The sequence below is a fragment of the Thermobia domestica genome, chromosome 3 (genome assembly GCF_964235325.1).
Source record: "Thermobia domestica chromosome 3, izTheDome1.hap1.1, whole genome shotgun sequence".
NCBI classification, from domain to species: domain Eukaryota; kingdom Metazoa; phylum Arthropoda; class Insecta; order Zygentoma; family Lepismatidae; genus Thermobia; species Thermobia domestica.
Window position 1 is genome coordinate 251,571,530 of NC_137456.1, and position 26,624 is coordinate 251,598,153.

General features: G+C 35.7%; 1 protein-coding gene across 5 annotated transcripts in view; it reads left to right on the top strand.

The window, feature by feature from the left end:
* Nucleotides 1-26,624, top strand: part of LOC145681014 (uncharacterized) — a 172,965-nt gene that overhangs the window by 20,355 nt on the left and 125,986 nt on the right. For 4 of the 5 annotated variants that reach the window (XM_081752292.1, XM_081752290.1, XM_081752293.1 and 1 more), the window contains exon 2: nucleotides 12,024-12,150. In XM_081752292.1, the coding sequence (XP_081608418.1) occupies nucleotides 12,036-12,150 (115 nt within the window). In that variant the 5' untranslated portion in view covers nucleotides 12,024-12,035. Of the gene's footprint in view, nucleotides 1-7,729; nucleotides 7,775-12,023; nucleotides 12,151-26,624 lie in introns of those variants that run through there. The other variant, XM_081752286.1, reaches the window with a different exon arrangement.

The following is a 26,624-nucleotide window of genomic DNA, read 5'->3' on the forward strand; positions in this document are numbered from 1 at the left end:
GCATTCGGAAGCTGTATTTATACGCAAAATCGTAAAAGAATTGTAACTTTTTAAACAATTACCCCATTGAATTTTATTTATGCCAAATGAGGGCAAGGTTCTAGAAGGCAGGTCCCCCTTTCCATGTAGCTGTAATAAAGACCGAAAACAACGTGCCCGGCAATACTACTAGAATTAAGTATTACATTTTGGTATAGAAAGGAACCAACCTATATGGGGGTGACCTGTGTTCTAGAACCTTTCTCCAAAGGAGATGATTTCATGTCGCCCACAGTATATCTTTTAGGAGACAATATTAAAGAAATTAGTGATATAATTATATTTTTTCAACACAGTGTTCCCAGACGTCCCGATTTTCCGGGACAGTCCCGGTTTTCGGTAAAAGAATGAACTACCGAAAGAGTCCGTCGGGACGCCTGTTTGTCCCGGTTGGCATATGTCGGATAGATGAGAGCCAGCATTTATTACCAAGTAGTAGTAGTAGGAGTAGGAACGGGTTAGAAGCCCCCCAGGGGTTGTTTGGGTTCTGTTCTACACATAATCTGGCCCCCATCTGTCCGACATAACCCGTCCCTGTTTTCGTTCTTCAGGTTGAAAAAAATTTAACCTACAAGAACAAGTAAGGATGTCTTACCTAAAAACGATAGGTTTTTGGAATATTTGTGCCCCTAGCAGAATATGCCGCGGTCTGCGATGTGATCGCGGAAAATTTGCCGCGCCTGTGCAGCTAAATTGCCAGAGGAAAAGAATAATACAGCAAACAGAACATGCCTGTTATGTTTAGATATCTTAAATGCACGGACGACTCATAAATATAGTTTGAACTGTTTCTTATGTCTCGTAAAGTGTATTTTTAACAATCACGAGTGATTCTTCTGCAGATAATTTTTGACTTACAAAAGCTCATCGCAGAAAGGTAAAGAAAGTTCTGCCATCGGGGATTTGTGTAGCTAATTAATTTTACTAAATAAAAGAACAAGGAGTATGAAAATCACATGTATTCTTTCGGCCTAGGGATTGTTTAGCTTCCAGAGGGGGGAAAAAGGATTTTTAAAAATATTCAAGAGGGGATTGTGTTATGGTAATAATTTCTTGAATATACTTTTAATAGGAAAGAACTTTTTTTTTCGGTTATAGGCTTTAACTAGTTCAATTGACTCAATCGCTGCATGTTAACCGCATTTAGACAGGACAGTCTATTTCGTTCTGTCTGCCCTCTTCTGTGGCACAATTTTACAATCAAGCGTTTTTTCCAGTCCAGCGTGTATACTATACATCTATCTGCAAGCGAAGTGAAGTGAATTGAATTCTTTTTCGGTGTAGAGTGAAGTCAATGCTCTTGTTTCACATTGCTGTCTGGTGTATAAAGTGTTTCCATCATGCCCAAGCGGAAGTGTCCTTTTCAGGAGAAATATTCAGTGAAATGGTCATTGATAAAGCGAGGAAGAAGTGACCATGAAGTAGGCCCTATGTATATCAGGGTTTGCCCTAGTGGGCCCAGCCCGAAAAAAAAAAACGTTTTTTTTCGGATTGGACCCACCTGAAAAAAAAACAAAAAACACCTTAAACTCCACCTGGGTTTTTGACCTTTCTGTTAGTATATTATTGGTATAAATAAGGTGATCACATTGAAAGTTATTTTTAAAACATTTTGAACTTTTTTTGGGCGAATTATGTGCTTTCATGTTAAGGTAGTCAACAACATTCAACATAAGACCTTTATAAAGTTCTGAATGCGCGTAGTAATCCCCGAAGCGTAATGCTACGGGATTGCTCTTTTGTCTATTGACTTTGTTGCGGTCACTCCTAAAATCGGCACCTTGATCGTCGATTCCTCGTATTAAATGACATAAGGATCTTTAAAAAAATCGAATAAAAATAATACGGTAACTTAGAAAAACCGAAATTTACCAGTTTCGCTTTTCAATATTGGTGTATTTTGAATCTGCATCTCAGCATCAAAATCAAAGTCAAGCGTAGAAAAACCACTTATGAAGTGAATTTGTATTACAAAAATAATTAATATTTTTCTGACCAGAGTATGTTCTTCTTTATTAAAATAATTCCTAACAGTTTCAATAACGTAACGTTATCTTCCTGAGACATTAATTGACATATGTATTTTCTTATTAATGTAGGTAATACAGACATCATAATATTAAATTATTTATATAAGTTTTTAATTGTTGTTTTTTTATATATAATTTTAAATTTATAATATGTAACAATAAGATTGTTACAATAATAAATATATATCAATAACAATAAATAGATTTATCGTTTCATTTTAACTCATCGTTTTTCTCTTTCGTTTCTTCTTCTTATCCGTATAATTTTTCTTATCCGTAAATTTTTAGTCTTCAATTCGTTCTAACAACCTGTTCCATAATTCATGAATTTAAAGTCCATTTGTCCGATTCATTAATCTTTTTTTCTTTTAATCCTTCTCGCTTCTTTCCATTTTCTTATTAATTTTCTATTCTCTTTTTCTAAACCTTGTACCCCTTCCCAATCTATATCATGTCCTGTTTCTTTTATATGTTTATATATATCACGTTATTCTCTCTTCTAAATCTCACGTCATCCTTACGTTGTTTTATTCTTTCTTTAAGCTTTTTTCATTTCCCCAGTATATATCATATTACATTTCTTACATTTCACTTCATACACTACTACTCCTCCATCTTTTATGTCTTCCTTGTCAATCCTCATTTTCTTAATCACTTCTAGGATTCTACTTCTTCCTTTTCTGTATGTGTTCACACCCCCTTTTCTTAATAAATTCTTTAGTGTGTCTGTCTTTTCTCGAATGCTCTCTATCCCGTGTCATTTTCTCTTCTCTCTTCCTTTGTCTCTTTTCTCTGTCTTTTCCTTCTGTCCTCTTTGATTCTACCGTACTTTTCTTTATATTCTTTGTTATAACCATTTTATCTAGAAGATTGTGAAACTTTGTCTTCTTTCTTTTTTTCTTCTTCACTATGTATTTCTTCTATTCTCTTTTCCATATTTCTTATAAAGTTCTTTTTCGTGCTACTATCTACGTCACCTCTTTCATGATAGTAAATACCTGCTGCACATTCCTTGTTATACCATTTTCTATTCAATTTTCCTTCTTTTATTCAATGACAATAGAAAGACGGTATTATTGTTTTTTTAATTGCCGAGGTAAAATTCGGAAGGGAGGGAATCTTGTTCATGAAATTAATTTACAACTTGCATGAAAATTTCTTTAAATATTACCCGAATATCATGGTTTGACATGTGACGGTTAAATTCATGAACTTTTGTGTAATTAATATTGTAAACTCTAATCTTATTGATGGATTTGTAAAATAAATAATTAGGATTACGCTCTAACTAAGGTTAAGTACTATGCAGAGACCAGGATTTTCACTGTGAGCCGTCGCACAGTGTATAAAGTCCTTATATTAGCCACCGAAGCTTCGCAAACTTGTATTTCGCAGTATTTAAATTAAATCTACAAAATACCAACGTTTGATTTTATCGATATGAACCTGTATTGGGAAGGAAGAAAAAATGTACAAAACCTTTATCGGAGATCCTTAGATTTTTCAATATAGGAGCAGATATATTAAGTTTTTTAGTGCTTGAATTCTCGCTTTTTTTTTTTTTTCCAACAAACATCCATGTTTATTTCAAAAGTATGGTACGTTTTACTTTATTGAAGGTATTATCCTTCGAAAGCTACATTCTTTCACCTTGCGGGTTACGTGCATTCTGCGCTAATAATAATAATAATAATAATGTTCTTTTCAGGCGATTCACCTATCGAGCCATTATTTGGGTACCTTCAAAATATCTGAAATATTGTTCTGAAAGGTCATGCTGCATAGACCGCAACAAATTATTATCTGAAAGAGCGACTTCTGGTAAATAAGGCGTGTGGAGTAAGACATCACATCAAAGTGCCTCCAAGTTTCCTTCACTAGATTTGCAATATGTGGTATGACAGTGTCATGCAGAACAATAATTTTATCTTTTTTTTTTTTTTAATCATATTGCGGGCGTTTTTATGAGTGCTCGTTTCAGATTAATTAAATGTTCGGTAGCGTTCAGCATTAACCGTTTGACCCGGTTACAGCAGAACATTATAGACTACACCAACTTGATTTGACCAAATGCACAACACGACGTTCTTCCCATGAATATTCTGTTCTGACGTTGATGTTGATAGTTCGCCGGGACGCACCCATGACTGCCTACTCTTAGGCCTGGCACACACGTTACGATATACCTGTCAGGTAAACCTCACCGGTATACGGGAAAGGTGTACCTGTGCAGGCTAGAGCACACACACACAGCGGTAAACCTGAAGATTTTAACTCAGTCGAGAGATGGCGAGCGAACAAGACGACGACAACCGACGCTTACTATTCAAGGAACTAGCCACAACTCACCTAAACACTGTACAAGTGTGCCGAAGTGACTCACACATACGCTCAAGTCTACACGCCTGCTCAGGTAGTAAGAATTGAATTTCGATTCTTCTCTGGTGTCCTGCACAGGTCGCTATGCCTGAGCTATTTGGCCTGCAGCGGCTGGCACACACGCTCCGGTTTACCTGTACAGGTAAACCTCGCCGTTATACCGGAAGTGTGTGCCAGGCCGTAGGATTGTCGTAACAAATCCACTTATCATCGCCAGTCACAATTCGGTGCAGGAACGATTGCCTTTCTGTCTTTGAAGCAGCAATTCAGAAATGGTTAAACGTTTCGTAACGTCTCATTCCGTTAATTCATCTTGTACCAAGTTTCCTAATTAGTTGGTTAGTCTCATTGATTTTTACTAACAGTTGACACATCGATATTTAGTACTTCAAACGTTATAAGCGTTTGAGGTGAATTGTCTTCTTTAAGCGTTTGAGATGAATCTTCTTTTAATGCTCTAATTCGTTGTCTTCAAACTTTTTCTCCTGATCAGGACGCTGTTTATCATTCACATCAAAAGCATTGTCTTCGTACAATCTAAACCAATTTCTGAAAGTTGACCCTAATAGAGCATTCTTTCCCATACGCCTTCACTAGCAAACGACCACTTTCAGCAGCAGATTTCTTAATTTCTTAATTAGTGTTGTAAATAGAAAAAAAACGGTTCGTATTTTTTCAGAAATGTACGTTTTTTTTAAGAAAAAAAACATTACCTCTCGTTTTTTCTAAATTTCGTTTTTTTTTTTTCAAATAGTCATTTGTAATTCTTTGACGATTTGCTGAACACGCAGCCAAAAACTAATGTGCGTGGAGAAAAGGAGATACACACCGCAGAACCGTATATTCCAGAACCCAATCGAATAGAAGTGGAAGCCGCTATAAAGAAATTGAAGAAACACAAATCTCCGGGCGTAGATGAAATTCCGGCTGAGTTAATTTTAGCTGGAGGCGAAAAATTGTGGAACAAGATACACAAACTCATTCTCCTTATCTGGAACAAGGAAGAATTGCCACAAGAGTGGAAAGAATCAATCATTGTTCCAATTCACAAGAAAGGCGACAAAACTGACTGTAATAATTATCGAGGCATTTCTCTTCTGTCAACATCCTATAAAATCCTTTCAAATATTCTGTTTGCAAGATTGACCCCATACGCAGATGAAATTATTGGAGATTATCAGTGCGGATTTAGACGAAATCGATCAACTATCGACCAAATATTTACCATTCGCCAAATACTCGAAAAGAAGTGGGAATACAATACCCCGGTACATCAACTATTTATTGATTTTAGAAAGGCTTACGACTCGGTTAGGAGAGAAACATTATACAACGTTCTTACAGAGCTTGGAATACCGAGAAAGCTAATTAGATTAATTAAGATATGTTTAAGTGAATCCCAAAGTAAAGTCCGGGTAGGAAAATTTTTGTCCACGAGCTTCCACGTCGAAAATGGCCTGAAACAAGGAGATGCGTTGTCGCCATTATTATTTAACTTTGTGCTGGAATACGCCATAAGGAAAATCAAAGATAGCAACCAGGGCCTAGAGTTGAACGGCATTCACCAGGTTATGGCATATGCTGATGATGTAAATTTAATAGGGGATGATAGGAGAACAGTAGAAATGCATGCAGAGATCTTATTAAACGCATGCAGGGACATGGGTTTAGAAGTAAATGCAGATAAAACTAAATACATGGAAGTGCGTCGGGACCGTAATACGGCAAATTGTGGAGGCGTTAAAATATTAAATAATGCTTTTGATAAAGTGCATAGTTTCAAATATTTAGGATCAATATTAACAGACGAAAATCATATTCACGAAGAAATTAAATGTCGACTAAAAGCAGGGAATTCGTGTTACTATTCGGTTCAAAATCTCTTGTCGTCGCGAATTCTGTCCAGGAATTTGAAGCTTAAAATATATAAAACGATAATCGTGCCTGTTGTTCTGTATGGTTGTGAAACATGGTCGCTTACTCTGAGGGAAGAACATAGACTGAAAGTATTTGAGAACAGGATCCTGAGAAGAATATTCGGACCCAAGAGGAACGAGAATGGGGAATGGCGGAAGCTTCATAACGAGGAACTACATAGTTTATACGGTTTACCCAACATTGTTAGGGTCGTCAAGTCTAGGAGGCTTAGGTGGGCAGGTCATGTAGCTAGAATGGAAGAAAGTAGAAACGCTTTCAAAGTCTTGACTGGTAGACCCATAGGAAAACGACCATTAGGAAGACCTAGGCGCAGATGGGAGGACAATATTAAGATGGATCTCGCAGAGATAGGAATACAAAGTAGAAACTGGATGCAATTAGCTAAGGATAGAAGTCAGTGGAGAGCTTTTGTGAACGCGGCACTGAACCTCCGGGTTCCATAGGCCATAGAGTTAGTTAGTTAGTTTTTATAGTCATTTGTAATGCATCTTACTTCTCTTTAAGTATGAAATATTTTTATGTATTTGTAATCACCGTAAAATGCAATATAAATTAAACGCTAAATACTGATACGCTACAAATATTTTACAATTTACATGAATTCCACACCTATTAACAATTCGGGTTTCAGCAGTTTTCATCAATATCAACTAAGAAATAAAAGTAGAAATGAAATTTTGTTTTTTCGTGAAAGTAGGCTTTAATAAGTACGAAAATAATGTCACGAACAGTATAAAATTCAAATAACTTGTCTAAAGGTAAAAACTAATACTAATTTGCCTAATAGTATTTTCTAAATATCATATATAAATAATTTGTCGACTAGATATATATGATATGCAGAGCCGGCTCTACCATAATATGCAACACGTGCATTTGCATGGAGCGGCAAGTTTGGAGGATCCGGCAAAATCTGTCATAAGTATATTATATAAATTAAATATTTCTTGTTGGAAACAGACTTCATGATGATGGTAGTTACATTTACTAAACTGACCTATTTGAATACTACATTCATAAATTATATTTAGTTTGCATTAGTTTAAGGTCACATGGACAATGCTAAAGCAAATGGTCGAAAAAACCCGAGCACAAATTGCTTGATTGTTGTTAAATGCAAGAATTTAATTCTCGAATAATAGCGAATATCTGTTCCATTTAGTAAGTTATCAGAGTTTTGATATGACAACTACTCTTGTTTTTGTCAGAAACAAGTTCCTTATCATTGAAGATAGAAGCAAGTTTTTTAAAAAACTGTTAACAGATGTAGAAGAAAAATCAAGAAATAAAGATAAAAGAGCTAGTTGCACTGGAATTGCAAACTGATACATTGAGATTGAAGCTCGATATTGAATTCTATGAAAAGGATTACCATCTTTCCTCTGCAGGTGTGTTTGCTTTATCTTTCACTAACATAATAGATTAATATTTAAAGAAAGAAAAAAAAAGACAGACACAACGGGATTGCATTTCTAGTAAGTATTTAAGCCTTTCTGAGTGCAACTGCACTTACCCTCCCCTTCGTTGTTTATGCTGGAGTAGCATACTTAAAATCATGACTTTTAAGATTTGTTCTTTCTGGAGAAAAGGGGAGGCGGCAAATTATGTCATTGCACGGGGCGACAAATTGCCTAGGGCCGGCTCTGATGATACGTATATACAAGGCATGAATATAGGATGACACAATTTGAAGTAATGCAGGGCGTTTCAAAATTAATATTAGGGTTTTGAAACTTTGTAGTATCTATTACAATTAACTTACAATTATAAATATTATATCTAATGAAAGAGTAACTCAAACAGTTCTGTACACACGTATGTATTGTTTCTTCTGTCTGCCGTTAGAAAGAGCAAGTAGCAAAGATGGAGACTAGAGAGAAGAAAGCTTTTAGTGTTTTAATAAAGGCTGAAACTGTACAGTGCAACCGTCTGTGTAAAGAATATTAAGGAGACGCTTACAACTCCGTCCTTATTGTTTGCAGTTGCTACAGGTCTAAAGCCTAGAGACTACGGTTTACGTGCCAATTTCGCAAGTGAAATATAGCTGCATAACAATGGAGATTTTCTGGATCGTGTCGTCTTCAGTGATAAATCGACATTTCATCAAAGAGCTAATGTGAACATTCATAATGTTTGCATTTGGCCGTCAGCAAATCGTCAGGAGATGGTACAGTTGAAACGAGACTTCCCAAAAATTGAATGTGTTTTGTGCATTTGGCGGAAAGTTTATGGGACTTTCTCGCCTATCGACTAGAAGTGTGCCGTGTGACGAATGAATCTAACATCGAACACTTGTAGCAAAGACTGTTTGAGGTGCTCTTTTACTTGATGCATTGCTTATAATTGTACGTAAAATGTAATAAGTACTACGAAGACCCGATATTCATTTTGAAACATCCTGCATTTCTCACCAACAATGTTGGAACTAAGATGTAAAAAGGAGAGAAAAATTTCCTTATAAAGTTATTGTTTACAACAATGGTATTATTATTAGTCGAGACTATAACTACAATAACAACACGAGTTAGTGGTCAAAAGAATGTAATCAAATGTACACTCGGTGGCCAAAGTGGCACACACGGGTGTGTCACTTTTTAAATCCGCTCTTGTGTGGACACTAATTAAGATATCGGGATATCATTCTTGCCAAATATGGTTATACCATAGTTTATCATATTAATTTCGTTTTCTTCTGGTGTCGAATTTCCTTCTCAAATTTCTCCCCAGTCAAAAATTCGAGAATTTTCTAATTTTGAATTTCCTTTACTTCTTTTTTCCCTGTAGCTTCCTTCGTTGTAGAAAGACCTTAAGACTTGCCAGGTAGATACCTCGGAGGGATACCTAACTGTTGACATCAATTGGACGGGCCGTCGCGCAGTGTTGTCAATTAGGAAAATTAAAATTTCCCTAAATTTGCGCAAAAAATTCGAAATTTTTGTTTATAAATCCGTACCTATACGTCCGAGAGCAAGTCAACTTACGCCAATCGAACATTTGTCCTTACTTAACAAACGCAAGTACAGATCGTTACAATGCTGTAATTAGGGGGCGCACGAAAAATTCGTATTTAGGTTCTAACCCTTGATTTTTCTAGTTTTTCCCTACTTTGCTGTTTACCGTAATATATTTTTGGTAATTAGAAGCTTTGTTCCTTAAATATCGCCATAATACTTGTAGGATATATTAGTGGTGTACCAATGTTTAATTTAAGATAGTTTGCGTCTGTCTGGTAGCAGTGTTGCTAGCTACAGAAAATTTTAATTCTAGATTTTAGGGGGAAATTTTGGGAAAATTATCTGTTTTGTCTCTATTATTTTCCTCTTGTTGGCTACATCGGAACAAACATACCAGTATGTGGAAGTATCGTCTTTGCCCTACACAACGCAATGTAGAATGCTTCAATAGGATAATTAGGAGAAATACAGTTGAGGTTTACAATAAACTTTGTGTTCTAATTGGAAAGATAACTGATTTTTTTAAGGTAGAAGAGATATTTTTTATTGACATGCTTACTTTATTAGATATCGTCACAATACTTGTAGGATATATTAGAGGGATACGAAACCTTATTTTAAGATAGTTTGTGTGTGTGTGTGTGTGTGTGTGTGTGTGTGTCTGATAGCAGTGTTGCCAGCTACAGAAAATTTTAATTCCAGATTTTAGAGGCAAATTTTGGAAAAAATCCCTTTCTTGTTTCTGTTATTTCCGTCTTGTTGGCTACACTCGAACAAACGTACCAGTGTCTAAAAGCCTCGTCCTTAGCCTACACAGCGCACCATAAAAAGTTTCACTAGAATAATTAGGAGAAGTACAGTTGAGGTTTATAATAAACTATGTTCTGGAAATGGTAAAAAAAAAAAGGGGGGGATTTCTGAGGTAGAATGAGATATTTTTTAGAATTTCATGCTTACTTTGTTAGAAATCGCCATGATACTTGTAGGATATATTCTTGGAGTACTAAGGTTTATTTTCAGGTAGTTTTCGTCTGTCTGATGGCAGTGTTTCCAGCCAAAACAATTAATTCCCGATTTTAGGTGAAAAATTCGGAAAATTTCCCTTTTCCCCTCTGTTATTACCCTCTTGCTAGATACATTGAAACAAACGTACCACTACCTGAAAGCTTCCTCTTTGCCCTACAAAACGCACCATAAAAAGTTTCAATTAAATAATTAGAGAAGCTGTAGCCCCGGCATAGCTGTTGATTTTTGCTTCTGAGGCGTAAAAAGTGTCAAAATTTCATGTGTATGATGACAGAGAATTTTTCCTTTCCCTCTTTGAATGGAAGCCAGCGACTGCAAGGTTTCACTGTACCTTGTCAACACACCAAAGATTTTTTTAGGTAACTTGGAGAACCCATATAGCAGCAGTGGTGCTAGATAAAAAAAAAAAAAAAAAAATTTAAAATCAGGAATTTTTGTAAATATTCACCCCTACATTTCCCTCAGTAATTTCCCAACCGTTCGCAACACTGCAACGAAACTTACACCAAAAAATAGCCACATCCATTTTCTAGACAATACGACCTTAACCATATCAATCGAATGAATGGTTTTTGAGCACTAACTGAAAATGTAGGAAAACGCCAAAAATGACCTGGGTCCGAAAGGAATAATCACATAATTTTGCTCGTATAGGTACAAAGAAACAAACGATTTTTAAGTTACGAGGGCTTCGACTCAAGTTCTGTTGATTATTTCAATAATCTGCAACATAAATCAATGAATAATAGTTGCCAGAAAAAAAAAACAGACATTTGAAAAAAAACATGAAAAAGAACGATGTTTTTTTTTGAAAAAACTTCACAGAAAAAACCGTTTTTTTTTTACAACACTAGGTCTAATAAAGAGGAAAGATGCGTTTTTTTACAACACTAGGTCTAATAAAGAGGAAAGATGGTAACGGAAGAAGATAAAAACACATACCAACCATAAATAGTGTTCCTACGTACCGGAATAGCTAATCCAGAACTTAAAATGTTCCGTATCCCAGGTGCTACTACTAAATCCTTTAATGCATCCCGAGTAGTTACTTGGATTCCACTTTAAGCTATAAGTTCCATCATTATGACCTCACTACTGAAGAAGAACAATAATTACGTCCAATAATAAATCTACCGTATAATTATCTTGGATATTATAGGAGCGAGAAGCTTTCATATCCGTAAAAACAAAGCATGATCTGCATTCCAAAATTCGATACATAATCGTCGTTATTATATATATATATATATATTTAAGAATTGTATTTATTCTGGCAAATGCTAAGTAAGTGTAAGGAAAAGTAACACAGCTAAAGTGCAGTGGTGGTTATTTTGAATGTTTTAACACATAGTTCTTACGTTAGTGATTTTCAGAAAACGTGGTGGTACAAATACTAATTTTCGGAATGAAACCTGTGACTTACGTATCTAACTATATACTAAAAAAATCCAAACCCTGAAACCACATGAATCAAAGGCTGGTAACCATTGAGACATTTCGAACTTCAACTATTTTATTAAAAAAAGCAAGAAATACAGGCTAAATGCAATGGTTTAAATCGTTATGGATATTAAATTATTTAAAATACCTCTCAACATTTAGTGTGTTACTATAAATTATGTTATGGTTATTTTTTTAAATTTATTTGTCTTTCCAGGAATTTATAAAAATGCCTTTGTGGAAGTCGCCCTATACGCTTAAAAATCTAGCCGGAAAGAAATTGATTGATTATCTCTTGCATTGTACATTTACAGATGTTGAAACTGGACCTTTGTATCAGTTGCGTAAGTTATTTTATTTAGTACTGTATTCTGTGCATAGTGAAAGGTGTGAAGTGTCAGATTTGTACAATTACGTTATAAAGTCTATATAATTTCGAATGTCCTCTGTGGTATTAATAATGGGGTTGCAGCTATTACTCTTATGTCGTATTCGTTCAGGATAAAATGTTTTTATTTAATATAGTGTTTTTTGGTCGTAAAGATTCATAAATTTCAGTAATCATGAAGTCATAAAAAGTGTGTGAATTTTGCTTCATGTCATGAAGTATTTAAAATTAGAGCTGTTATTGCTTTCCCGGTAACACTGGAAAACGCAGCTTGTTGCAAAATATCCATTATGAGGACATAATTTGACATACCAAGTTCAGCTTTGATGGAATAAGTAACGTGGAGTTGGTGTTAATACGTAACTTTCACTGTTTCTCGTTATTTTTGCTACTAATTGTGCAGTACTGGTAAAATGGAAAACCTGCCACTATGCAAATATTACTGTTATATTTTAACCTTTGGGTGTGATTTCGTACAATTGTAGTTTGCATTTAGCTAAGTTGCTTCGAAATTTTTTCAAAGGCAGATTGAAAATCCGGTGCAACTTCGTTCATAAGACAGTTTTCACTTTCTTCTGTGATGCTGTGTAGCGCTATAAAAGAGTGACTCCAGGATAGAGATGCAGAGGAATGCATACTACTTAAAAGCACTCAAAAGTATTAATGTTAAAATGTGCAATTTCCGAGTAACGATGAAACTTCAGTTTTATGCAAAACATTTTTTAAGTGAATATAAAAATAAACAGTTAGAAGAAAACAGTTGCATAATATTGGAAAGGCTGTAACGCAACTGATTCAATGATCGGTGTAATTTTTCCTTTAACTAAGGTAGATTGTCCAGACTCCAAATATTGGAGTGACTTGTCCTCTATACGTTTGTAATTAGCCTTCTCTCATTGCAAATATATAATGGGCAGAATGTACGAACAACGTACCTTCAAAATTCTTGACAAAAATAGGATCCAATCGGTCCTATATCCAGGAAAGGCTGTAGAATACGAGGGGGTGCTGAAAAGTTCCTGGCTTTGCCAAGAAAAACAAGTGTCAAAAGTCCGAGATCATATATATTGTAAGGACGAGTGTTCGCCCTTACTGTGTTTCTGGTAAATAAAGGATTAGTGAAAATTGTATATAATTTTGTTACTGATAAAGGTAAGTCTGGCCAGACACATATATGTATTTAATTACATATATACGTATTATGTGTTATATATTTATAATTTCATCTTGGTTATTGCTTAATTATTTGTATATCTGCTTAAACTGTGTATTTCTTGCTTGGATTTTTTTTTAACGATCTCAACATTCAAATTTTTTCTATATAGTTTTTTCTTATAGTGATCGATGGAATTTTCCAAAGGCTTGCGACGGTTGCTCGCATTCAAAAGACTTTTTTTTTTTTTTCGGATTTTTAATCGAAAATAAAATTAAGTAAACTAAAAAGGAGAAGGGTCTTCGACCATATAAAAGGAAGCCTCTCGCCGCATAGGGTGCACTGCTGGATGACTATGGCTGTTAGAGCCGTTCTACGTTGTTAAGGTCCTGCCTCGCTTTTTAAATTTTTTTTTTTAAACTTTCCTATATTGTAGGGAACGGTCTGAATGATGACCGATGACAGAGAATAAATGATTTCTCTGGAGCCTGAGTGATGGCATTAGGATTTTCTGATTTTTATAATGAAATAAGTAAGGGACTGGCCTAAGTGATGGCTAGAGTAAGGAATAAGTGATTTCCTTCAGTTTGAGTGATGACCAAACTTTGATAACATTTAGCTAGCCAGGTGATAAGCTTAAATGATAGCTTATTGGGATAAGTGATTCCCATTGTCTTCTAGTTAGGAGAAGTAGGTTATATATATATATATATATATTTATATATATATATATATATATATTTATATATATATATATATATATATATATATATATTTATATATATATATATATATATATATATATATATATATATATATATATATATTTAACCTCAGAGGCAGAAAACACGTTAAGGTTTTCTTTAGATTTTTTTTTTTTTTGCTAGGCCAGAGAAGCCTGAGTGATGATCTTCTCTTTAGAGAAAGAGAATCTGTCTTTGGACTAAGTGATTAAGTGGTATCCATTAACAACAAGGTCTCTTACATTTGTAGACGAAAGGTTGTAGTCAGGCTTTCCTGATAGCGGTAGGCGTCAGACAAAACTGAGGGAGTGACGGATTGGTGGAGTCTGACTAAGTAAATTTGTAGGAGTCCGTTGGTCTGAGTGATGATCATCTGACTTAAGGGATAGGGCTCTAAAGTGAAAGAGTTCCGGAATCTTTCTTTCTTTTCTTTTTTTTTTTTTTTTTAATTTTACCTTAAGGATTTTCGTCGAATCGCTACAGTTTATTTACTATCTAAATAAATATTTATTTACCCCGATAAGACTAATTTTCATTTGAGAATAAGACAACCCATATATTTGGTGGTAATTTTTATTATTTGTTTGTGGTTTATTATGATTGAATTCCCTTAAAGAGCCGAAACAGTCTGGAAGGAGGGAATCACAACAATATGTTCAACGTATTCCTTACTGAGATCAATGCACTTTTGACACAGCGTTATTGAAGCTTTTCTAGCCCGTGAAAAATAATCTTTTGATTATCCCTCAAACCAGCAGCCTGTGTGACGTCAGAAATGTCTCAAAATGATGACCCTTCAGGTCGGGAAATATAAAATAGAAGGGACAAGGTCTGGGGATTAGGTGGGTGGTGGACCAATTGGATTCCCAGGGTGTCTAGTTTGGTAGCAACAATGTTGGATTTGTGTGCGGGTGCATTATCGTACAACATTATGATTCTCTTTGTGAGCTTTCCACGGCGTTTCCTCTTAATTGTCTCCCTCAGCTGGTCTAGAAAGTTAGCATAATTCTCTCCGGTGATAAAGACGCCATTCAGTATGTAGTCCACCATTATAGTGGCATCTTTGCCTCAGAAAACTGACACCATGACTTTTTTGGCCGATTTCTGTGTACGAAACTTTTTGGGACGGGGGGAATCACTATCGCGCCATTCCGTTGACTTTTTCTTGGTTTCGGGATCATAAATATGGAGCCAGGTTTCATCTTCTGTCATTATTCTAGCCAAAAAATCCTTCGCTTTTCAAAATGTACCAAGGTGGCTTTAGATGCTTCTACACAACCCTTCTTTTGGTCCGTACTCACAAGTTTCGGCACTCATTTCGCTAAAAGCTTGCACATGATTAGGATTGTGAATAATATATCCAACTCGCTCCCTGGAGATGTCCAGTGTCTGGGCAATCTTTTTGGCGGGTATTCGACGGTCCTCAAGAATTAGCGCATCGACATCATCACATGTTTTGTAGTCTATTCAGGTTGACGGGCGTCCGCTGCGGGGCTCATCTTCCACCGTGAAATGGCCAGTCTTAAAACGTGATATCCAAATTTTTACACAGTTGTATTGAGGACATTTCTTTCCCCATGTTTAGCACATCTCCACATGAATTTCGCTTCAGACTTTCCTTGGAGCCATAAAAACTTCATAATGGTCCTCAATTCCGACGACGTGAAACTTTCTCTTGCCTCTTCCATCTCAGCTTCTACCTGCAATGACAGATGTTGTGCAATTAGGATTTAATTGATTTTAACATAGTTTTATATTAAGACATGACGCTTTCATATGCCAATACTTGTATTTGTCTACTTAAATTTAAAGGGAACAAAGCCATGAACTTTTCATGCCCCCCCCCCCCCTTCATATTTACGGAAACTATATCGTTGGCAAGAACGATGTGCATAGGTGAATGAGAAAGTTTATAATGAAGGAAAAGCCAGCAATGGAAACAAAGCACACAGTGGTAGGCCATTAATTGCAACCACTGCGACAAATTTTCAACGTTGAATTAATTGGTTCAGGTGAACAGACGGATTACAATCCACGATCTCACTGCAAAGTGGGCTATCATAACAATCAATGTAGAAGATGGTGAAAGACTTAAGTTTATTGTAAATAAAGTATGTGCGAAATGAATGCGTTCATAATTCACATCCAATATGAAGAAGAAAAGGATGGTTATTTGTGCTCTGTTGGAAGAATTCGATTTTGCGTGAGAAGCAACGAAACGTGAGTGTACTTTTTTGATTCAGAGACGACAAAAAAATCAATCCTATGAATTGTGACACTCCACTCGTCTAAGGAATAGAAGGTTCAAGAATCAGAAGGACTGATGGGTTTGCTGGAAGAGATGATAACATCATTCACGTGTTTTATATATATATATATATATATATATATATAATATGGCTGTACTGTGTTCCAGTGTATATAGTTATATCGAAATGTTATGTAAAGATACTGATATACTTATATCGTATTTAACATTATAGCGCTATTTGCGACCATTTTAATCCAAAATATATAATTTATTCTCTGCAGTATATGATGGTCTCTCGCGTTAAATCAAAGCTGTAATCACCTGATTATTTTGAAATAAATTCCAAAACTTTAAATATTCAGTATAGTCAATATAATCATTTGAAATCGAACCTTGAAAGATGGTAATATATTAAAAAATAAACATATAACTATTTCTCCACAAAGTAAGGGAATTAGGTTAAAAACTCTACTCTGATTCGTATTTTACCAAATATTTATAAAGGGACTGAAATAGAATTTATAGTACAGAACAGAAATGAACAATAAGATGTAAAAAATTTGAAATAAGTGTAATTGTGGTCATGTATCCAGCACAATATTGAGAACCAGTTGAGTTTAAATTAGTTACTGATATAATATTAACATATTTCAAAATACTACTCATTATTTTAACCTATTATTATTTTGTTGGATCCGAGACAGAAATTACTAAGTCTTTACAAGTTTGACGCTCATCTGTTCCTTTTCTACGTGAAATTAAGATATTTCATTTTTCTATTGCCTGAAACATTGTCTATTCACCCCTTCTCATATACATCGCAAAATATATGTCTCTAGTGAATGCAAACAATATCGAAAAGCTCTAAAATCTTGCTTTGCTTATTGTTTCATCCTAATTCCCCACAGGAGATTCCATTATTAGTGTGTTCGTCTTGTTTAATTTTGTAAGAAAGTTAGCAGTAATCAAAATCATAGTCTCTACCAGTTAGAAAAAGCACTCTTTTTCTACGGTGTAAACTTGCAGAATCTTACAACTGTAGTTATTATTTCAGTTAATGCATAAATATTTTGTGAATTTGACTACTTTGAAATATGTTTCAAGACAATTCTGAAATGACTGTTCTAACTTAGCACAACTGAAAACATGTTAAGCTGTTAGATATCGCATAAACTTTTGGTGTATGAATAAAAGTAGTTTTTTGCTTATTCATTTTTCAATGATCCCCATACAGGGCAACTTACCTTTACTTCTAAGATTTAGGTATTACATTACAACACTGAAGCAGTATATAGAGGAACTATAGTATTACACAAAATAAAATTATACATTTTCTCATTCTAGTACATAGTAATACAGAACAGTAATTTGTGTTTAAAATAGAGCTATGTAAGTCTGAACTTACTACTCAATTTAGGAAAGGAATTTAGTACTCAAGAGTTTTACAATAAAATACGAAGTATATTCGGTTGTGACCGTTCTGGTTGTCTTTCTCATTCAAAGTCTGTAACATATAACACGAGTGTTAACTGCCCTGGTATCACTAAACAAGAGCATACTTGTTTCTTTATTTGTTCAAATTCAATATAGTTTCGAACGTCAGTTTACACTCCAATCCAACAATTGAAACGAAGTCGTACAGGACCTAGAATTGAATTATAATCTCGCTATATATTTGGTGGAGCTATCGAAAAACCCTTGACAACTTAAGTAAGGCCGATCTGTCGACGGAAACATACTGTACTACCACCATTCCAGTGCCAGAATCTTATAAAACATCTACCCTCTCTCTTAAGTATTAAGTTAAAACTGGAAACAAACGAATGTATGATTATATTATGTTTTGTTATCTGATGGGATTACTTTAATTAATTGACTCCAGACAGTCTTCTTCTTTCTACCTGCTTTGATTGTTCTACAAGATACCACATTAAAGAAATAATTAAAATAGGAATATTTTAACTTCAAGATTTGAATGCTATTATGAGGCAGAGTTGGAATGGTAGTACGACTATGTAAGCGTAGGTCTAGAAGAGAAAGCAGTAAGAAAGAAGAGACATTAATAAAGAGAACTTACATCAATAGAAGACACTATTGAACCAGCACAACGTAAGCAGAAACGCCTGGATGATTTTCCAATACAAAATAGAAATCATAATATAGGACAAGTTTCCGAATAGTTAAAAGAACGTTAAAGTCTGAATTTTTCGTGGCTATATCACTTTTTCGAAGAACGTTATTTTAGGGTGCTCGTGGGTTCTAGTCTGTCGGAAGATTTCTGCTTTTGAAGAAAGTAATTATGTACACTTTTATCTCCAACGAACTTGTCTTCTTGGTCTGTATTGTCACCGTCCTACAGCTCATTTTTGCGATTTAAAAGAAACATTGAGAAAATAGATTTATTCTGAACTTTATTAACCAACCCTCGTATAAATCCAAATGTTCTAGAAACTCTTTTGTCATCGCTTTGGTATGTCTCTTCGTCTGTGTTGGTGAACCCGAACAAGATTTTGTAACCATATATGGGCATACGTTGCAGAGACAGTGATTTCCTTTGTGAACGTTCTCTAACTCCGGAAGATCGGGAAAGTCGCAAAAACACTTTACTTCTTGTCATTGCTCAACGCTGATTTGATTATTTAAAATGTCCGCACTTCTTCAGCCAAAGAGTGTGAGCTTGTTATTATACGTCATCACCAGAGAGCTCCACACTCGAAAACATGTATATGATAGTGAATTGAAAAAGGCATTCAGTCTGCTGTGGACAGTTTGAGGGAGCCTACTTACTCCCAGTTTTCGCGTCGTAGCGTCCGAAGAGCAGCGTGCCTTGCTGCTTAGAATGTAGCCCGTTCGTTTTGAGTTGTAGCTCGATTGTGAAAAGGAGGTATGCGCTATCAGTTTAACAGTTTATTAATTAGTGTTGGAAGTTAAACGTAATAGTTATTCAAGAGAACATTGTCATACCACTAATCAATTGGAGTATCCTTTATTATTGTGAACGTAAGCTGAGCTTTAAAACACGATTTGATTGAGGACATAAAGTTGACAACCCACGCGTAGCGTTATCCGGAATAATTAGTGAAGAAGACACGATTGGGACTCAACCTTGGAACTTCAGCTTCAGAAGTAGTGCATATACTCGAGTACAGGACATCAAAGACGCAGCATCAACAGGCTAGCCGAAGACACACGTGAGTTTACTAACATTTTAAGCCACCACTTTATTTATTATTAAAGCCACGCCACCATAGTCTCGTTAGTACTAAATTGTTAATTGTGCATATTGGAAGCGTGAATGCATGTAATATTTGTGCTGATATAATAATATTATATTTCTTTTATCGGAAAGTGATTTTATAATTTGTCTTCTATTTAATATTTAATCTTCTTTATACGTGCAGCTTAACAACAAACTTTACGTTGCTTACATTTTCATTTGCCATGCTCCCAGTCATCGTAAATGGAAACTGTAGGCATGGGCAGTAATCGCATGGCGTAACTGGGAATCATAACTAAGAAAAGGGGGAATATATGAGAGATAAAAATTACTCCGAACCACGACGTAAATAACGATTACACCCGAAATGGCTAAACCGTGACACGACACACTTCAATCTTCGGATAGAACTGCATTTAATTATTTCAGCGTTCAGTTATTAAAGTACGAAAATAGTAAACATTTGAATCACGTAGTCATAAGTAGTTTACTTGGCGCAGAATCATGCGTAGATTGTTTTAACTCATGAAAAGAAAAGAGGAAAAGGAAAGAAAATAATAGGTAGTGTTTAAAAACAGAAAGTAAAGCTAGTTATCAGAGAAATATCTTTAGTATAATTTGTTTTGTGAGAAATTAAAGCATTTTATTTGTTCGCGAATTTTTCTTCCGTCAACTTTTAGAGTACGTATAAACGAAAACACCGAACAGCTGATCAGAGTTACACACACATACACACACAGTTGTATTCATATATGCACCTTAGAGAGTAATGAATGAATAATAATTTGTTTGTTTATGTTAACTGTCTATTGAAACACTTTGCAAAATGAAATTTTAAAACAAAATAACAATTTTGTGTAATTGAAATAGTTTCAGAAAGGTGTTTGTTTACATTTTGTCGGTGAACTCAAGTGTTTATTTCTGCATGTTTTATATTGTGAGTTGAATACTTGTGACTTTAGTAAACATGGATTTTAGTATTTTAGAACAACTTCAAACATGGTCAAAGGACCAGTTAGCACAGATTAGACCAAACTTAGAAAACAATGCTTAGAAAGTGGAAATTAATGTTAAACACTTAGAATATTCCAGAGTTTAGTTTCGAGTTCTTGTTTAAAAAAAAAAAATCATGAGGCTGTTTAAAGTAACTATAGACGGACATTTTTTCGATATATATTTAGATAAGAGTGAAGAAACCAATTATATCACTTGGCGTAGGGTTCGTCAATTAGAATGTTTTGATTCAACAGATAGAGACAAAAATTCGAACATTCCGAAAGAAGTTACTTTCACCGTAAAAACTTGGCCATTTACATTTGACGTTACGGCAGAAGTGCGCACATATGACAGACGACGAATTATAGCCATAGGTAGACGTATAATGCAAGAATTGCAATTTATTTTAGAACAGTATCAGAAAATAGGAGACTCGAGGTATGATGAATACTTGCATGAACAAATTGTAAGAGAACTCGAAAGTGAACCCGGTAAGCGTAGGAGACACAAAGCTAAAAATAAGAAATCAGCTGATACATCCGAAGTAGATTCAGGCAAGCAGCTGTTGTGCAGGTCAGCATCACCTACTCGTTACATAACTTTAAGTAAATTGAAAACTTGGAACAAACACGCGTTTCATGATTTTGAATACACAGATTTTGAAAGATGTTGGGAATTAAAATCATCGTTGAAAGTTGAACCGCAGTATGCACGCATAGTTACAGTAGACAATTTATGTCAGGAAACACACAAAATTTTACCTTCTATTGAAATTCAATTACCACCGTTGAGAGTCAAACAGCCGGATAGCTGCGAAATTAGGCCAATCGAATTTGAATGCTTAGAAAGTAAAAATAATTTAGTGGAAAATCAGGTAGAGCAGGCACGAGCTAACGTCACCCTTGTAGAAAATGAATGTATAGAACGATGTCAGATTTCTACACCTGTAGTTATTGAACCACCACCATTACTTTTACATCAGTCTAGTGTAAGTGAAATCAAAGTAGAATTTCAGGAAGTAAACATAGTTGATATCAATCAGGAACCGTTTGAAATAGCGACACCTTTGATTAGTTATGAAACGAAGAAAATTTGCGTCAATAATATCCGTTCTGAGTGTGTTAGTTGCGAATTACCACCTTTAATAGTACATCAGGCTAGTGTCAGCGTAGTTCCAAGTGTAGCATACGAAGTGCAAGGCGCATTAGAAATCGAAAAAACCTTTGAGTACGTACAAGCGCAGGTTACGGAAGAGAATTGTGAGTTACTTGATAATCATGTATTTGAAGAAATTTGTTTGTTTTCACCGGAAATAGTGGTTAGGAAAAACAATGTTAGTGAGACTATTGACTATGATTTTGGTAAACAACTTTGCGTAGTGGCGAATGAATTGTTTTGTAAGTTCGAACAAGAACCCAATATGTTGTGTAAAACGCTTGAAGGGAAGTCGATGGTAAATACATACAGAGAAAAACAGGAGGATGTTAGCGTTCAGAGAAAAGAAATGGGCAATACAGAGACAGTAATTAAACACGGCTTGATGCGAGTATCCGTAGACAGACAGGTTTTAAATGTAGTTGCAGTGCCGGCGAGAGATGCCGATGAATTATATGAAATGAATGGTAGCGCAGTGGTAGCGCGTACCCCTCCTCTCGGAGAAGCCAGGGAAGGCTTGAGAGTAGAGTTATTATTTCTGTGCGAGATTGAGAATTTAATGCTGTTATATTTGTATCGCGAGCAAATTGTTTTGCGCGATTTCACAACTACATATTCGTCTGTAGTACCGTACATGTCGTTTAGTATGAGTTACGTCTTTATATTGCAATTCGATTTTGTCCTTATCGACTTTGAGCATAGTGGCATAGGTCAACGACTTCAAGTGAAGAGTTTAAAATGTAAGCCCGCAAAGAGAGTTGTGTTTTACGTAGTCAATAGCTCTTGTGTGATAAATTGGCCAGGGCTATTACCCGTAACCAGACAAGAATGTAGGCATACACTAGCGAAGAAATTAAAATGTAAGAATAAGACAAAGAAAAGATAAGGCACCGCATTGGGGTGCTGATTGTATTGTTCTGTTATGATTATATCTCATAATCTAATTGGGTCCAAATTAGATTATAGTTGTATCGCTTGCTCCTGTGATCGTTCCTCCTTGCTGCAACAACATGATATTAATCACTTCACCATTTGGCTAGCTACTAGTACTTTTCGCTGTAGTACTGTTGCTAACTCTTATGTAATTGCAAAAGCAACACTTAGTATATCGTTGTGAGAGATTTGTGGATTATACAGCCAATGTGCATTGTAATTTCTATCACACCTATAGCTTTCTTTTGCATCTGGGCCATATTTATGATCGGTATACATATGTCCTTGGACTACACACTCATAAAACCATCCATGCTTTTGATTCTCTGATCAGGAACGAATTTGTGTAGTCGTCTCTTTGCTTTAACAGGTTTGTACCCTTCTATCGTGATTGTCACACGGTAAAATACAAAGTATTCAGAAATACCAGCAAGTGTTAGGGTGGTCGCTGTAGGTATACCACATTAACTTGACATCTAGTCTTCCGTTCCAAACGCTGCGATCGGTCAAAGGAATTCCATTCCCACGGCTTCAAGGCTCTCTCGCTGAACAACAGCTGAACCCTTATTGGCTCAACGCGTGGGTGTGAGCTTTAGTTCGCATTTTTGCCACGGATCAAGACATTTTGGCAGCACTATAATATAGTACTCGAATATAATGCGTGTTAGATTTTTCTTTATTTTCTTACATATGGTTCCAAAGATGAAAATTCTGTTGGCTGTTTCGTCGTCACAGACGAGGACAGCTCAGTATTTAGTTTGAGTCATCTCTATTCAGTATTCACTGGTGAACTAACTACAGTCAAACTTGCCATGCATTTCATCTTTCGCTTCGTCTTGTGCTTATATGCACTGACTCGCAAAGCATTATTGTAAGCCTGAAAGAATGTCTTTAGTAAATTCGCACTTGTGCAAGACATTGTTGTGAGATGTCATAAGCTGCAGCAACAGAAATGTATCATCATTATCTGCTGGGAACTTGGGATGCTCTCATCTTTGTATATATATCATTCAACAAATGTGCTCTCACAGGCAAACGAAGTGGTACGAGGATAACAAAAATTAGTTCCATTCTATAAAACTTATTTTGGAGACCTGGCAAATGTTGTCGCGTACTAGTCGCTGAGATGCAATGATCCTGGATCACCTACATATCGAACACACTCGTGCCCCAGAGTGCTGTTTAATTCATGTCAGTAATCGTTCGTGTTGTGAAAAATGTTCCATTCAGTTGAGTGTTCGCCACACGTCAGCGAACTAGGATAACATTGATAGGGTTTTGGAGAATAATTTTGTTTTTCAATTACTATTTTATCGTTCACACAGTACCATTAAGATACATAACATCTTCTGAGGATGTTTTGTTTTTATTGTTGGTAGCATTACTTTTCATAATTATTTTTCTGATATTTGTTTCCTACTTTATTATCTGTTCTTTTAGTGTTTTCACGACCTCATGTTTCAGTTTTACGTTTGATATTTTATTTTGTTTTATGGTATATTTTACAGGATTTAAATCTCTTTTCGCAGTCTTAAAAGTCTTTCTAAATCATAGTTTTCATTTTGAAAACCCTTTTGTGTTGAACATGTCTCAGCCATTGGCATTTCCGTGACGGGGACAAGTAATCTTATCGCTGACGTCCCCATTAACCTGCAAATCGGTCAGTCAAAGTTCTTTCTGGGCCAACGTCGTTCCCCGGCCAAACTATTCATGTAAAAAATGTAACCAGGAGAGTAGTAGTAGAATACAAGAAACTAGATACTGAGAAGTTGAAAAATGATTAAATACGAGGGCTTTTTTTTTTTTTTTTTTTCAATTTTCGCTAAGCCACAGAGGAGAACGACATGATATGATCAATAGGGAAAAGACAAAGCTGTTCATTGAACCTCACTCCCCTCATTCCCCACCCAGTAGATAGATTCTTCCATTCAATCGTTGTGGAGTAGGGAGTTTGAATACATATCGAAGCGCCCGCCAAGTAGAAGGCCATAATACAGCCCCAGTTCATCGTCAAATGAGTAAAGATTATAAGTCATGGCTGTATGTAAAGAAGAACTTGCCGATTTGCACGGGAGAGCGTGGATTACGATTTCTGAACTGTCTGCTGAGTTCTTTATAACTTTTAAGATCATCAACTGAAGAAATTGAATTATACTTGGCGGACGCATCGATGAGTATATGATTGTACTCGATATGTTTCAAAGCCAAAAGATATAAATACAATACAATAAATAATATACTCATATAACCTACAATAGAAAAGAAGAGATACATTTTCAGTGAAATCCTAATGGTGTGAAAACATTTACTAAGGGCACACGAAGGGTATACAGATGCCGTACTGTAAATATGTATGGCTATTTCACAACGATTGAACGCGAGAGTCTATCAGTATGGAGGCGGGGTTAGGTCGATATCTAATGAACAATTTTGTTTTGTCTTCGTTTCGTCATCTTACGTGGTTCACCTCTGGTGGCTTAGCAGAGGTTGGAAACAAATAATCCTCGTGTAAATCGAGTGGTCTGAGTGACTGAACACACACCTCAAGACTGTTACGATGTATGGCAATTCAGGAGTGACCTGGGTAGGGTAGTGGTTGACGCATCAGTGCGGTAAGCCTGACATCTTGGTTCCACTTTCGATCCAGTCGTGCATTTTTCCGTCTTTGTGTATCATTAAATTCATATCTATAGTTGAATTAGTGTGATGCATTATTTCCTCCAATTAACATATGAAATATAAACTAGTTACTAAAGTAGAGATTTAAATTCGCAAGGAACGGACACAGGAACTAATAAGCAATGAGATGAACTTAGGATGGCGAGCACCAACCGAGAGTAAGTGAAACTGAAGTAGTAAGTTACTAAGAGAGAAGGAAATCAGCGACTTCCAGTCGAGAGTACTGAACCAAATGAGTAAATTACTACAGGAGAAAACTTTTCATTTACTTCCGAAGTAAATTTATTTACTCCATAACTGGGGGAGAGTACCATTAAAGAGTACGCTACTACATTAGTAACTTAAAGAGGAAATAAGGCCAAAATTTATTTCTAAGCAGTAGTAGGAGTGAAGTTTAAAGAGGAAATAAGGCCAAAATTTATTCCTAAGCAGTAGTAGGAGTAAAGTTAGAGAGTAAGGTGTGTTCTTTGGTTTCTGCATGTTAAATATCGAGTTCTATGGATTACCTGGACTACGAAGAATATATGAAGATGGAGAAAGAGGTAGACATCGCAAGAATGAGGGTTTTAATCGAGAGAAGAGAACCATTTGCGATGTATAGCGACAATAATTTCAGAGAACGGTTTGGGTTTCGTAAGGAATCTTTTGAGTCGCTGCTTGGTATTTTGGAGCCGTTACTGCAGCATAATTCTGATAGGAACCGTGCTTTGTCTCCTAGAGTGCAACTTCTCTGTGGATTGCGAATTTTTCGCACTGGTACTTATCAAATCGAAGCAGGGGATCTCATTAACATCCATCGTACTACTGTTGGAAGAGCTTTCAGCAGTGTGATAAACAGTTTAATTGCCTTAAAGCCACTGTGTGTGTCCATGCTACAGAACCAAGAAAATATATCATGGAACAAAAGGGAGTTTTACCGGATTGGTGATTCCCGAATGTCATAGGGGCCATAGATTGTGTACATATACCCATACTTTATTCTTCTGGAGCACATGCAGAACTATACAGAAATCGTAAAGATTTCTTTTCTATCAATACACAAATCATTTGTGATGCCAATATGAGGATTTTGAATGTGGTAAGCCGTTGGCCGGGTTCCACGCATGATGCACACATTTGGGACAATAGTAGAGTTGCTACTGCAGAATTCGAAAGTGGACAATAAGTTGGGTTGCTTGTTGGAGATAGTGGATATGCTCTCTCCAAGCATCTTATGTGTTTCGACCTCACATAGAAGCGGAAGAACGCTACAATAGAGCCGGGGCAATCCAAATAAAATCGACCAATTTCCAGGTCAAAGGTT